The sequence below is a fragment of the Galleria mellonella genome, unplaced genomic scaffold, assembly GCF_026898425.1.
Source record: "Galleria mellonella isolate WM207_F2 unplaced genomic scaffold, CSIRO_AGI_GalMel_v1 utg32, whole genome shotgun sequence".
Taxonomy (NCBI): Eukaryota; Metazoa; Arthropoda; class Insecta; order Lepidoptera; family Pyralidae; genus Galleria; species Galleria mellonella.
Window position 1 is genome coordinate 578,019 of NW_026442075.1, and position 14,147 is coordinate 592,165.

The window sequence follows — 14,147 nt, forward strand, 5'->3', positions numbered from 1 at the left end:
TGCTAGCAACTGTCAGGTTGATATCTGCACATAAAAAAACAGACGAATTTAGACTCCCCCCCCCCCCCCCCAACGCTTAGGAAGTCACGTTAAGCCTATTAAATCATCAGCATAAAATGTAAGGGTGGGAAAGGATGAAGAAGCTGTAGACTAGTTCTTAAATGTTCCAATTAGCTATTTTCATATTGCTCATCCAAGCAAGACATTAAGGCATATTATACTTTTACGATACACTGTCAAGCAAAAGTAAAGAGAGACTATTATGTGCAAAAACATGTATTTTAAATAAATATACCAAAATATAAGCAGCAAACACTTAAATTTCACGAGACTATCTTAATTTGAGATCAAGTATGATACAGAATTTCAGGAAAAGATAACGCTGCAAAAACAGTTAGTACCAACATAGAGTACAGAGCAACTAAAATATCTCGTTTAATTTTTATCAGAGGATCGAACTTGGAGCTTGTAATAGAGTATGCCAATGTTTTTTGGATAGAATTAATTAGGTTCGTTTCCCTTGTCATTTTAATTGTTGAATTAGGTAATTTATCTTTATCAGAAACTTCCTCAATATTTTGATATTGAACTATGCAATCGTTGCTATCCACAACACTTGACAATTCTATGATTTTCTTTTGACAGTTAGAAGAAGAATCATTAGAGTATATAACGTGATAGTCTTTAATAGAGAACATTGAGTGAGTTGATGGTTTGCTTAGGATACCCATAAGTGAATTAGTGACGTTGGTACTATGGTTTACAGCAATAGGAAAAAGACTAGAGGGCACGTCAGTAAAGGTATTCACAAATTGCTTTTCTGTTACCTCGACGTTTACTTCTTTATCAGCATACTCAGGCATATAATCACTTTGAACGCTCTTAGGCAATTTGGTGTCGTATAAATTATTGCGTGTTTCTTGTTCATTATTATTAGGCAAATTGTAAGAATAAATACTTGGGCTCAATTCTATTTGTTTTTGCTTGTTTATAGAAGCAACAGAAATCAAATCATTAGGTTGTTCATTCATTGCGTCTTCTAAAACTGCAGCATTATTAAGAATAGTTCCAAGTTCTTTAGATTGTACATCATCTTTTGCATCTATCTGAGTCTGACATGTTATCTTTTGTATTTCATTCAACAGGCCCACTAGCATATCTAGTGAAGTAGTATAGTCAATACTATCTGTTTTTTCAATAATAACATCATTTGTCTTATTATACTCGTTTGATCTATTTATCAATTCATTATTTTCTTCTTCAATCTTCATAAGTTTATCAGTTTTAGAATTCAGTAACGTATTATCACTTGTTTTTTCTCTGGATGTCGGTAAGAATATCTCAGTATCTGGTACGGTCAAGAATGGAAATTCATTAGCCTGTGCTTGCACACATTTTTCTAAATTTTGTTTTGTTTCTTGTCCTTTAGAAGAAAAAATAGTTTTGTTTGATTTGGCATTGCAATAGCTTATTACATTCTTGTTAATATTACTTAAAGATTTACTAAGAGCAGTTGAACTACATTGTATTGATTGGTAAGCAGGAAATGCGTAGCCAACAGTTGCCATTTGTATTGGTCTATTGCCGTAGTTCCAGTCTAATTGAGATGTCGTTAACATAGATAAATGTTTCAATGCTGATATATTATTTGTATATGAATTAGTTTTCTGTATGTTTTGTAATAATGAAGTCTTCACTACTAATGAACTTGCGTCACCTGACTGCAAAACTATTACTTGACGCATAGACTGTTTAGGTGTTAACGTCAAATTTTTAATTCTCAGTCGTTTATTAAATGTGCCAACTGAAAGTTGACGATGTAATGCATTTTCTAATTGTTGCAATTCCGTATAAGAATTGAATGGTTGAATATCGTATTTCATATCATTTTCTGCTTCGTATTTGTTTATATTAGAAATGGATTTATCTCCTTTACCATTTACATCGTTTTTAACCGTTGTTAGGACATCAGTGTCTTTGAAAATATCGACACGATAATCCGAATCTAAAGACCTTGGCTCTTCTTTAGAATAAGCATCAATTATTTCATCAGTGTCTGAAGTTATTTCGTGGTTTACAGAAAGAGTACTCGGAGCGCTTGAGTTTATCATAGTATGGATGACTATGTTATGCGGTTTACTTCCAAGTGCTACTGATTCTTCAGCAATTAGAGAGGATGTAACAGATGCTATAACAACCATAAATAAAAACATCAGGACCAGCTTTTTTTAAAAAGCAATACTAATCAATTAGTTAAATTAAAAATGCTAATTAAGAAAATAAAGTTTCATTCATACCTAGATCAATGTCATTTGGAACGTCCGGAGGCCGTGACTTGCTTGCCATGTGCAATTCGTTCGCCGCTACCGTGGATAACACACGACCGTAATGATTTTTCACATGGGGTTCGACAATCATCTTCTTATGTTTTCTATTATGTAAGAAGATAAGTTATTTTTAGGTGACAGGCAAAATAAATTGTTAATGATCACTTTTAATTAACTAAAGTAACTAACTGTGCTTCGGGTAAGTCGGCAGCGTGGCTTGTTTTGTGAAACGTGCCCACCTGTGGCTGTAAAATTTTTCTTTGGGGATTAATGCTGAATGAGTGTCGAAGTCTTGCTGTTTTTTCTGCTTAAAATAAAAAAAAATGCTTTAGTTATATTAGTAAAATTTCTTCTTATTTAATGAATTTAAAACATGTACCTATAGCTACTATTTCGGTACTCTTTTTATTAATAACTAGCTTTCGCCCGCGGCTTCGCCCGCGTGGATCTTGGTTATCGCAATATGCAATTTTTGGAAATAACTCGATAGATTTATATGGATAAGGATTAATACTGGAGTATGAAAATACTACCCAGACTGCGACCAGCGTGGTTATTCGTAATTTTAGAAAAAAAAAGTGATTATTGTGACCTAACCGTAATAGTTAGACATATGCTATCGCGGACTTATTTGTAGATCTCAATGAGTACTTTAAAAACGTAGAACATTGTTTTTCATTATAAGCAACTATTTAGTCAGTGTGCACAAGATAAGCTAATTTTTTACAATTTTTCTTTCGACTTGCTCGACATAAATGGTGTATGTATATATGTAGAATGTAGCTATCTATTGGTGAAAAAATTTTTGAAATCGGTCTAGTAGTTTCAGAGCCTATTCGTTACAAATAAAAAAACAAATGTTTCCTCTTTATAATATTAGTGTAGATTATAGCGACCCGCCCCGGCTTCACACGGGTGCAATGCTAAGCGCAAAAATGTGTTAATTTACGACATCACATTAGAAACCTCTAAAATTATCAGTGTTTCTCTGTTATATTATGCATAGTGGACCCGCCCTCGCTTCGCTTCGGGTACCATTTTTACCCCTGTAGGAGTTACTTTTCAAAACTCCTATGTCCTAAAAGTTAAAACTTACCTACCTATACCATACTGGTGCGGTGAGAATTTTGAAGTTTTATTTAATACGCCTCGCTAGACCTCTAAAATTATCAGTATTTCTCTATAATATTATGCATGTATTATACATATAAACCTTCCTCTTGAATCACTCTATCTGATGAAAAAAACCGCATGAAAATCAGTCGCGTAATGTTAAAGACGCTGAGCCGCGCGGGTACCTTACTCATAGATCTAAACTCCCCTCTCGCACGCGCACCCCGCCTTGGTGACGCTCACTTCACAAAGGACCGTGCATTGCTTGGGTACCTCTGTCTCATTCGTGTTTCTACCGTGAAGCAGTTGTATTTATTTGCATGGCTGTGTTTCGGTTTGAAAGGTGGGATATGGCGTGACTTTACTGGGTACAGAGGAATAACACCCGAGTCCTCAGGAATGGCAACGCATAGGGGATATCATGGGCGAAACAGTATACTTTGTTATGTCCATAGTACTGCTCATGTCTATAGGCGACGGTTACCACTTTCCATCAAATGAGCCGTTAGCTTGTTTGCCATTCTAAGTTGTATAAAAAAAAACGTAATATTTTAATTTCGCCATAACTTCAAAACAAAACGTCCAATTTTAATCATTCAAAGACCAAATATTATCTACATAAACTGTACTTAGTGATGAAATTAAAAATGAAATTTATTTTGATAAGAATTAATGAGTAAAATAATGTTTAAATGTAGTCCAAAAAAAATCAAGTTTTTTAAATGAAAAAAATGGTTGTTGTGCCTCACTTGACATAGATAGGTATAGTGTGTCGCGGACTTTTTTTGTAGATATTTATAAGATCTACAATTAATTAGAACATTTTATGATTTTATCTTTTATAGTTTAGGCAGCGTACGCAAAATAAGTAACTTTTCTGGTTGATTTTTTACACCTTGTGTCCGAAAAACCCAAATATTTTACAGAACTCTATTTTTTTCCAAAATAAAATTTAGCCTATGTTACTCGTGGATAATGTAGCTTTCGAATAGTGAAAGAATTTTTAAAAACAGTCTAGTAGTTTTTGAGCCTATTCATTACAACCAAACAAACAAAGTTTTCCTCTTTATAATATTAGTGTAGATAATAAAATAATTCACCTTTACACACCTAAAGGCTGCATTGATGGTGACAATATTTTCATGGAAGTAGATAATCCTCCAACATGCGTTGATCGCTTTTGTTTGTTTTTTAAAGTAGCGAACCCAACTGTTTTATCGACAGAAGGTGGTACAGGAATCGTTGCTAATCTTTGTAATCTGTTAGCCATTACAGTCCTCCCATATTTGATTGAGTATTCTTTACTGTGCGCTTGCACATAAGATCTTTTTGGTTGCGCCAATGTATTTAATCTAGCAGTTAATTTAGAAGGCCCGCGCACTGCCTCACCTCGTGCTTCCTTCGCTTCGTCAATTATATCAGAGATTCTTTTTTTACTCAATTTTTCAATATTATTCTCATGAATTGTTACTTGTTGATGTGGTATTTTTAGAAGATCTACTGGTGCAATAGGTCTTTTATCTCTAGGTGCTATAAAAGATACATTTTTACCAACTTGTTCATCTCTTAAATGGTGGTCCACTTGTGAACATTTTTTAAAACAACTTTGACGGGAAACAAATTGAAGATCAGCAGAAGCAGGATCTGATTTTTTAGTCTGTTTTGGCTCAGGTACTTTCTGTTTCGTCTTTTGAATGCTGTCAAATTCATGAAGAAGTTGCGATATCGCTTTCAAAGGATTTTCAGGAGCAACATTAGAATAACTGACAGAAATTCGTTTCTTATCCTTCTTATTGCTTTCAAATTTGATAGTTTGAGATTTTGTACTAATTATCACTTTAGGGACCACGGATGGTGGGACGCCAGTCTTTTTATTAATTGAGTGCTTCGTGAAGGTACCGTTTGGATTGTTAATTTTGTCAAAACTAAAATAACTTGCATTAGATGATGTCAAACGATGCTTAACACTTGTACCACTATCACTACCTTGAAAAATAGAGCTACCTTGTGTTACAATATTATTTTTTTCTTCTTCAACAGGCGAATTACTAATAGTTGTACTTTTTCCAACTGTTTCTAATTTTCGAAGGTTGTTCATAAGATCATATAATTTTATAATACTTTTTCTGCATTCTACAGACGTGTTTACTCTTTTGCAATCATTTTTATTTTCATATTCATTATCTTTGGATGTATTTACAGGGACCATACTTACGTTACTTTGCAAGGAAGTTGAATGTATTTTAGAATCCTCTTTAATATTGACGCTATGACGACTGTTTATTCTGAAATGACATATTTTTATAATGACATATATATATTAGGTTAACGTAACGTATATATATATATATATATATATATATATATATATATATATATATATATATATATATATATATATATATATATATATATATATATATCATAAAATACAATACATAAAATAATAAAACATAATATTATATATTTAAAGAACATTCGTTTTAGATTAGAGGAGTATGAAGGGAACAGATAAGGAATTATTATATGCATAATAATACAATGTAAATGTAATGACAATAAATATAATTTAAAATACCTATCTGGTTTGTACTCATTACACTGTTCGGCTGGTTTTTCTTCGTTATTAAAATCAGAAGCTGATGGTACGATTAATTGCGAAAGTATAGACAGATTATTAACAAAATCATTGGATACAGCAGATGTAGAAGTCGAAGATATTTCTTTCACTCCGTCATGCCGTTTCATCTGCATATACGTCATTTCCGTCATTTTATCATCTAAGTAACTTCTATTAACATACTTTTTACTATTTTCATCCGGCGTTATAATTGTAGTCTCAGTTTCTGATTCGGATTCCTCCAGATGAAATATAGGCTTCTTCTTTCCTCTACGAGCTTCTAACTTGACTTTATTATCTAAGTGTATGGTTTCTCCATAAATAGAATTATAAAATGATTTATTCGTTATAGATAACTTAGTGACAGAATTCGATGGTTGGGGCATTATAGGTCCTTTGCCGTACTTGTGTTTAGTGATCTTACAGTTTTCACTGAGCGCCATTTTCTTTCTTTCGCGTCTCTCTCTTATTTCCAGAAGTCTCTTTCTTTTTTTCTCTTCTATTATGTATAACTGGTTTTCATATGGAGATTTTATTCTGACTCTTGTGGGTGATTTTTTCTTATTTAATGGATTTTGTATGTCTTCTCCGATTTCCTCGGGCAAAGAAGATTGTATACTGAGTTTTTGCATTGTAAGATGTAGTTCATCAGGAGTTATGTCATGCATACATGAATTAGGTGCTTTTTTATCCAATATTTCTCTCAGAGCTATACTAGACTCGCTAGATTCCCGGTTACTACCAATTTTTGAAGATGTACTGTAATCGTTCTCACTAATAGTATATCGATTAGTATCCTCACTTGAATCACAATTTATATTTTCTTGATTATTGACAAGATTTTCTACAAAAGTGCTTTTTTCCACATCTTCGTTTAATTCAATAATTTTTAGTTTATCCTTACAATTTTTGGCATTCTCTTTAGTTTCCACATGATCTTTTGGGTTTAGTATTACTAATGCTTCTAGTGATGCAGGTTCTGAAATATAAAACTCATTTATAATTTCTAATTTTCATATATTTATATTTATAAAGTAAAACATATATCAATTAACCGTTTTGCAATACAGGCACAGGTGCAGACGCTGCCTGCAAAATCATAATAGAATTAATGTTGCTTATAACGTGCCCAGAATCTGATCGCTTCAGTTGCAAAAGCACATCAATTCGTGATCCTTCTTGATTTTTGGGCACGTCGCTTTTCTTTTCTTGCTTACAACTAATTATCAAATTATCGGCACGACATTCACTAAATAAAGTGAACGCTCCACGTATAATTTTTGGAATTTCCACTACAATCTTTTTCTCTAATATTTTGGACAATGATCTAACGTCGATTTCAGAATGGACTATTTCATCCCAAGTGGACTTAGACCCAGTAATTTTCCGTTCGACATGAAGAGGTATACTCGTCGATGTGGCTAGAACTTTTTTATTATTTTCATGACTGTCTGCATCATTTCTTTCGACTTCTCTCCATTTCCGTTTTACTTTCTCCGTAAGATAATCGCCGTTGCTAATTCTTTTCAAATGATCTATAGTATGCTTTACATATCGTATAATGTTATCCATGTAAAAATTATAATCATCCTCTAAGCGTTTGCAACAAATATAGTTCAATAATGACCCTGGGAATACTGTATCGTCAATTTCTTTCAAATTGGGTATCACATTTAAGCTTTTGAGTTGTTCTTTTACATAAGGGTCCTTAAATAGAAAGTGTCTATCGTATTCAGTATTTAAATCAGACGATTGCATTTGTAAATCCCCTATTTTTTGACACAGAGTGTTCTGTAAAGACGGTGTACTATTTAATAAGTCTAATCTCTCTTTATTAATTAGAAATACATCATTAAAGTCTTCCTTGCTGCACATTTCATTGAGATCCGAACCATCCGAGTCAGGGTCTTCATTGTGAACAATAGTCTCTACGTGACGATTCGGACGTTTTAAATCATTTGCAGTGTTTATAAGTTTCGTTCCTATATCAATGTTTTCGTATAAAATAATCAATTCGCTCGTAGTAAGAGCTTCATTCTCTGAAAATTAAAATGGTATGGATGAAGAACTTTTATTGTTCTATTATACTGTAAAAAATCCTATTCATGTAGCTAATGTTATCTTGATTGCAAGAATGGGGATGTTAATAAAAAAATTACATCAATTTTTTTTATATAAACATACATCGTTATATAACTATGTTAACCCATAAAATATACGAAATCGCCCATAAAGATCTGCAATTCTTGCACTCAAGGTTTTATCTAGTACTTAACATCTAACTACTGGGGGGAAGGGATTGTTAGCAATGGAGTATGACAGCCCCATTGCTAGCAATATGCCCTATCAGGTCAACCTCCACGTGGTTCCCTCTGGAAAACATCGTGAACAATTTTCGTTGAATGCGTCACGATGGGCTAACTGACCTGTTTCATCCTCATCTATCATCCTTCACTGGTACCCCGCCGGTGTATACCGATAGCGCGTGTGGGGTTACTATTTCATTATCACCTATAAAAAAAAACATCTAACTACTAAATAAACTACCTATAACTAAAGTACGATTATGATTAATAATCACTGTTACCATTAGAATCAAACGTTTGATTCCTTGCCATGATGTCGAACAGTTCACTCGCTGTCTGATACTCATGCATGGTATCCACTTCCTCATAAATTTTACAACCCTCGCCCGCCCCTCCGTCCTCCAAAACTCGACTAATCAACATGTCCGCTGTCACATAGATTTTTCCCAAGTTAACTTCAAACAGAAATAAAGTACCAGAATGAAAATGTAAAAATATAATAAGCCTACAAAAATACAATGACAAAACCGTTTCTATTGTAAATTTTTTTAATCAACATTTTCAAACTGATCGAAATTTATGTCATAAAAATTTGAAATTAGAACAAATGTAATTTTTAATCAGATTCATCGTGGCTATTGACATAAGATTATACTTGATTGGAATAAAACCTTGAGTCTTTTTTCCTTGGTTCTTTAAATGTTAGGTTTTATAATTTTAAAATCATTTACATAATAACTGAAATAAATGAAAAAATATATTTTTTGGGTTATTTGTTTGAGGTAAGCAGTGTTTTTTTTTTTTATTTTTATACAACTTAGAATGACAAACAAGCTGACGGCCCACCTGATGGAAAGTGGTAACCGTCGCCTATAAACATGAGCAGTACCATGGACATAACAGAGTTAAAATTTTGTATTAATCTATCATTGAAAATATATAGTTTTCAGATTTCAGCGCTATTTTTAAATTAATTTCAGTGAGTTCAATAATTACCTGTTACGTACTCGTAGATATGTATACAGACTTCGGATAAAAAATGAATATAAGTTTTTAACATAATATTTTTAAATTAGCAATAGTTTTCCTATTATAAATAATTAAATAAAACAGCTTTTATAACTTTTTTTAATTTATTACATTTTATTTAAGATTATACTCGTAACATTACATTTAGTAAATAAAATATGGTGTTAAAATTTTTCTTATATTTAATAATAACTTACAGGAATGTCGCAATATAATTTATTAATAAAAATTAATATCAGTCTTAAAATTAGATAATAATTTTAATACTTTAAATAATTTATTTTCAACTAAGATATAATTAAGCACTCCATGTTAAATATTAAGTACGATTTATTTAAAATGTAAAATGTAAATTTATAGTGGCGGCTTGAACAGCGACTCGAGCAGCTCCGGCTCGGTGAGGTCCATCTTGTAGTTCTGCGCCAGCTCCTGTATGAGGTGTCGCCGGCGCACGTGGGGCGGCTGGTACCTGCACAAGAGACGCTACAGTGGGCGGGGGCGGCGGTGTGGTGCGGGGGCGGCTGTACTCGCAGGTCGGTGTTGAGGCACACCACGCACACCTCGTGCCGCCTACAGTGGGCGGCTGTACTCACAGGTCGGTGTTGAGGCGGTCGCGGCGCGCGGCGTGGAGCGCGGCGCGGCGCAGGCAGTGGGGCAGCAGGCGCGGCGCCAGCAGCGCGCCGTCGGGCAGCGCGCCGCACGCCGCGCGCCACGTGCGCACGCGCACCAGCCCGCTGCGCTGCGCGCTCACGCACACCACGCACCTCGTGCCGCCCGCGCGCCACGTTGAGGCGGTCGCGGCGCGCGCAGCGCGGCGCGGCGCGCAGTGGGGCAGCAGGCGCGGCGCCAGCAGCGCGCCGTCGGGCAGCGCGCCGCACGCCGCGCGCTGCGCGCTGCGCGCTCACGCACCACGCCACCTCGTGCCGCCTACAGTGGGCGGGGGCGGCTGTACTCACAGGTCAGTGTTGAGGCGGTCGCGGCGCGCGGCGTGGAGCGCGGCGCGGCGCAGGCAGTGGGGCAGCAGGCGCGGCGCCAGCAGCGCGCCGTCGGGCAGCGCGCCGCACGCCGCGCGCCACGTGCGCACGCGCACCAGCCCGCTGCGCTGCGCGCTCACGCACACCACGCACACCTCGTGTCGCCGCCACGGCACGCCCGTCTCGCACTTGCGCAGCAGCTCGTCTGCCACCGCCACGCACACGTACATCAACATCAATATTATAAATTGTAATTATCATTCGTAAATATATTTTCAAGTACCTATAGGCAAATTTAGGTGATCCTCGAAGTCCTCTAGCCAGATGATGAGTATTTTTGTCGTAAAATCTCTATTGCGCCTTCCACTGCCTGCAAATTTATTAAATTATTAACCGTAGTTACACAGCAATATCCGGCTCGAAGGATCAATATTTAGGGTGTATTTGTGGATGATTATTAAGTCCATTATGAGATATAAAATGTTCAGTGAAACAGAACAATTTCAATAAAACAGTAACGCGCGCCATACCGCTGAGCGAGGAACTCTGCTTGTCGAGCTCGAGCGAGAGTGCACGACCCTTGTCGCCGAGCGGCTCGGCAGCGGCACGCTCGTAAGACGCAGCGCCTGAGCTGCCACCTGACACGTCCCAGCACGAACCTCCGCCGCCCGCATCGCCACCGCTTACCGAACTCCTAGTAAAAATAAATTAAATCTCACTACCATTCTTATGAGGATAGTGGCGTCATGTGTTAAGAAAGTCTAGGCTGTATTACTTCTTTTTCTATTCAAGAACTTTATGACAGGAGGTCTAGCTAAATAAAGTTAAATATGCTATTATATTACCTGACAGAGATGCACGATCCATCGACGTCTGATTTGATGCTGTCGTTCTGCCTGTCGTCGGTGTCGGTCTCCTCCGCTGACGGCACTATGAACGCGATCTCATTCGTTGCGTCCGCCCAGTATAGTATCTGGCCAAGTGATATGATATTCGTTCAAAAAGACCATAGCATAAATATCTATGACAGAAATAACTATAACATCGGCGTAACTAATGTAAAAATGTAAATTGATACGTCAAAAGATAGTAATTATAGTAGAGGACCGAGAATTAATCCCTGGGACACATCAGCTTTTATTTAAAAAATCAGAATTAAAAAAATTCTCTTTTAGCGTGATCGTCGTTTTAGTTCATTATTAAGTAACTTGACTGCCGATATGGCTGTTTAATAGTTGTGTGATTTATTTTTCTTATATATACAAATGATGTCTGTATACACGTAATATGAAGACATATAGTAACCAAAGTGCGTTCTTTTCGAATGGCAGGTTTTTAAATAGTTGAAAATGAAATGGTAATTCCGACTGCGCCTGCACATATACGTTGGCAGAGTAACAACGAACGATGTTTGGTAGGTGAGGTGCTACCAATTCCCTCCCCATTTCAGTCATATTTAAGTTACAGAAGGTATAACAAGAATGGGGCGTGAGGTATATTAGACAAAGTAGGTACTGGGCCCATACCTGGTCGATGCCGTCGTAGATGGCGGGCGAGCCGGGCTCGGGCGGCGTGCGGCAGGCGCGCGGCGCGTCGGGCGGCTGCGCGTCGTAGCTGCGCGCCGCGTGCCCCGCCCAGCCGCCGTGCCCGCGCACGCGCACCGGCGAGCCCAGCCTGCACAGCGAACGGACTAACTACTACGGGGGCGACGGAAATCTTTAAAAAAATAAAATAAACGGACGATGCGCACGCAATAAGCGGCGCGCGCGCCAGTGGCGTGGTCGCGACGGCGAGACGAGCCAGCAGCTAGCGGAGTACGTACCCGCGCAGCATGCGCAGGAAGGCGGGCGGCAGGCCGCGCGCGCGGCGCACGTCGGCCAGCATGCGCGGCGCGCAGGCGCGGCCGGCGCGCGCGCAGAACACGTGCACGGTGAGCGCGGCGCGCGCGCCCGTGGCGTCCAGCCGCCGCAGCGCGCCCGCGAACCCCGGCGCCGCGCCGCGCAGCGCCACCAGCCGCGGCGGCCCGCCCTGCGCACGCGCCGCCGCCGGTTACACACGCGCGCACCCACTGCGCCTTAACAATACCTACTACCGAGATACAGACGGCCACGTCTGAAATCTCGACTGTACAACTGTGATTACTACTCAATGCATTCAGTACTGTTTCCATCTTCGACAAATGCCACCCTCGGCGTATCTTCTGTGGCATAAATACACAGAGGTGTGTTACATAAAAAAAAAAGTAAAATGCAACGCTGCCGATCATTCGTCAGTTACTTATTCGCAGACCACCGACCGAACTGACGAAGGGTACGCATTCCATCGACATAATAACCATTTTCCTGCACAGTGTAATCGGGATTAGCACACTATATTAGCGTTCCATCACGAATGATCAGTGACCAAAGATTGCCCTAATATGGCAACACTTTTATTCAGAAATATGACGCTAATTGCATGAACATTTTTAAAAATGCCTAGCTATATTTGCACATAAACATCTTTATTTCTTACAAATACCTATATATTAATTACCTTCTTGTCACCACCGATGTTTAAGTAACCAAAATGAGAGAGAAACAATCTCGCCGTTTGGAACTCAGTCACTGGTTCCGGCGGAACGTATTCTTCGGGTACCTATATAACATTAAACATAAGGTAATAAAAGTAAACACTCATTAAATCTATACTAATGAATGAATGAATGAATATACTTTATTTGTATTATACAATATAAGGAATACATAAGTAAGACAATTAATAAATGTAACGATACTGGTGTATAAGTATAGTAAGGCGGTCTTATTGTCGAAAGCAATATTTTTAAGACAACCTTAGGTTAATGGACTAATTGTTGTACAAGTAGGTATGATAATATTGTATAATTAAGAAAGTTAACAGCGTAAATATAAATCTAATATTTAGATACAAGAAAAATTATCCAACTTGAGTTATGTTGCGTTTTTACAGTAAAAGTACATATATAAATGAAAACTTGTCTTACAACATTATCTTCGCTCTCTCTCACGCGTTTCTCGATAGCAGCTTGCTGCTCTAAAAGCTTGAACAAAAGTGGCGCCTCAGGGTCGTTGAGCTGCTTCAACACTGACTCTAATGTTGGAAACGCAGAATCTCTGTAAGAACAAAAATATCAATATTCAAGACTGTTTTGTTGTATTTTTCCAAAGTGTTAGACCTGACAAGTAAGTCACAAGTGACAGCTTAAGGTCGAATTTGACACATGATGCATCTGACGACCGCGGTTTGTACCTTAGTTGAAGATCGTAGCTAACACGTGGCATATGGGCACACGTCGTGGCATATGGGGCGGCTGCAGGTGTACTCACACGGCGCAGGCGGGCGCGGGCGCGGGCGGCAGGGGCAGGCAGGCGGGCTGCGGGCGCGGGGCCGGCTCCAGCATGTCGCCGGGGCGGCTGCAGGTGTACTCACACGGCGCAGGCGGGCGCGGGCGCGGGCGGCAGGGGCAGGCAGGCGGGCTGCGGGCGCGGGGCCGGCTCCAGCATGTCGCCGGGGCGGCTGCAGGTGTACTCACACGGCGCAGGCGGGCGCGGGCGCGGGCGGCAGGGGCAGGCAGGCGGGCTGCGGGCGCGGGGCCGGCTCCAGCATGTCGCCGGGGCGGCTGCAGGTGTACTCACACGGCGCAGGCGGGCGCGGGGGCGCGGGCGGCAGGGGCAGGCAGGCGGGCTGCGGGCGCGGGGCCGGCTCCAGCATGTCGCCGGGGCGGCTGCAGGTGTATGTCGCCGGGGCGGCGCACACG

At 39.2% G+C, this 14,147-nt stretch overlaps 2 protein-coding genes across 2 annotated transcripts in view; both read right to left on the reverse strand.

The window, feature by feature from the left end:
* Nucleotides 1–272: 272 nt before the first annotated feature.
* On the reverse strand, nucleotides 273–8,931 carry LOC113510853 (uncharacterized). The gene is made up of 7 exons (XM_031907261.2): nucleotides 8,648–8,931; nucleotides 7,116–8,099; nucleotides 6,019–7,039; nucleotides 4,551–5,725; nucleotides 2,517–2,631; nucleotides 2,298–2,431; nucleotides 273–2,188 (listed from the first exon to the last, which is right to left on the reverse strand). The coding sequence occupies exons 1-7, from the start codon at nucleotides 8,787–8,789 to the stop codon at nucleotides 348–350; spliced, it is 5,412 nt and encodes a 1,803-aa protein (XP_031763121.2). The 5' UTR covers nucleotides 8,790–8,931; the 3' UTR covers nucleotides 273–347.
* Nucleotides 8,932–9,480: 549 nt separating this feature from the next.
* The window catches only part of LOC113510854 (ral GTPase-activating protein subunit beta), a 28,784-nt gene continuing 24,117 nt past the window's right edge, over nucleotides 9,481–14,147 (reverse strand). The window contains exons 22-30 of the mRNA XM_052896343.1: nucleotides 13,374–13,503; nucleotides 12,905–13,006; nucleotides 12,192–12,397; nucleotides 11,896–12,043; nucleotides 11,215–11,342; nucleotides 10,900–11,063; nucleotides 10,653–10,739; nucleotides 10,352–10,574; nucleotides 9,481–9,864 (exon numbers count right to left, since the gene is read on the reverse strand). Of these exons, the coding sequence (XP_052752303.1) occupies nucleotides 9,750–9,864; nucleotides 10,352–10,574; nucleotides 10,653–10,739; nucleotides 10,900–11,063; nucleotides 11,215–11,342; nucleotides 11,896–12,043; nucleotides 12,192–12,397; nucleotides 12,905–13,006; nucleotides 13,374–13,503 (1,303 nt within the window). The 3' untranslated portion in view covers nucleotides 9,481–9,749. The remainder of the gene's footprint in view (nucleotides 9,865–10,351; nucleotides 10,575–10,652; nucleotides 10,740–10,899; nucleotides 11,064–11,214; nucleotides 11,343–11,895; nucleotides 12,044–12,191; nucleotides 12,398–12,904; nucleotides 13,007–13,373; nucleotides 13,504–14,147) is intronic.

Coding starts and splice junctions, on each gene's coding strand:
- LOC113510853 (XM_031907261.2), bottom strand. CDS start 8,789: ATGTTGATTAGTCGAGTTTTGGAGGACGGAGGGGCGGGCGAGGGTTGT. Junction 8,100..8,647: donor TCAAACGTTTGATTCTAATG/GTAACAGTGATT, acceptor TTTAATTTTCAG/AGAATGAAGCTCTTACTACG. Junction 5,726..6,018: donor AATGAGTACAAACCAGATAG/GTATTTTAAATT, acceptor ATGTCATTTCAG/AATAAACAGTCGTCATAGCG.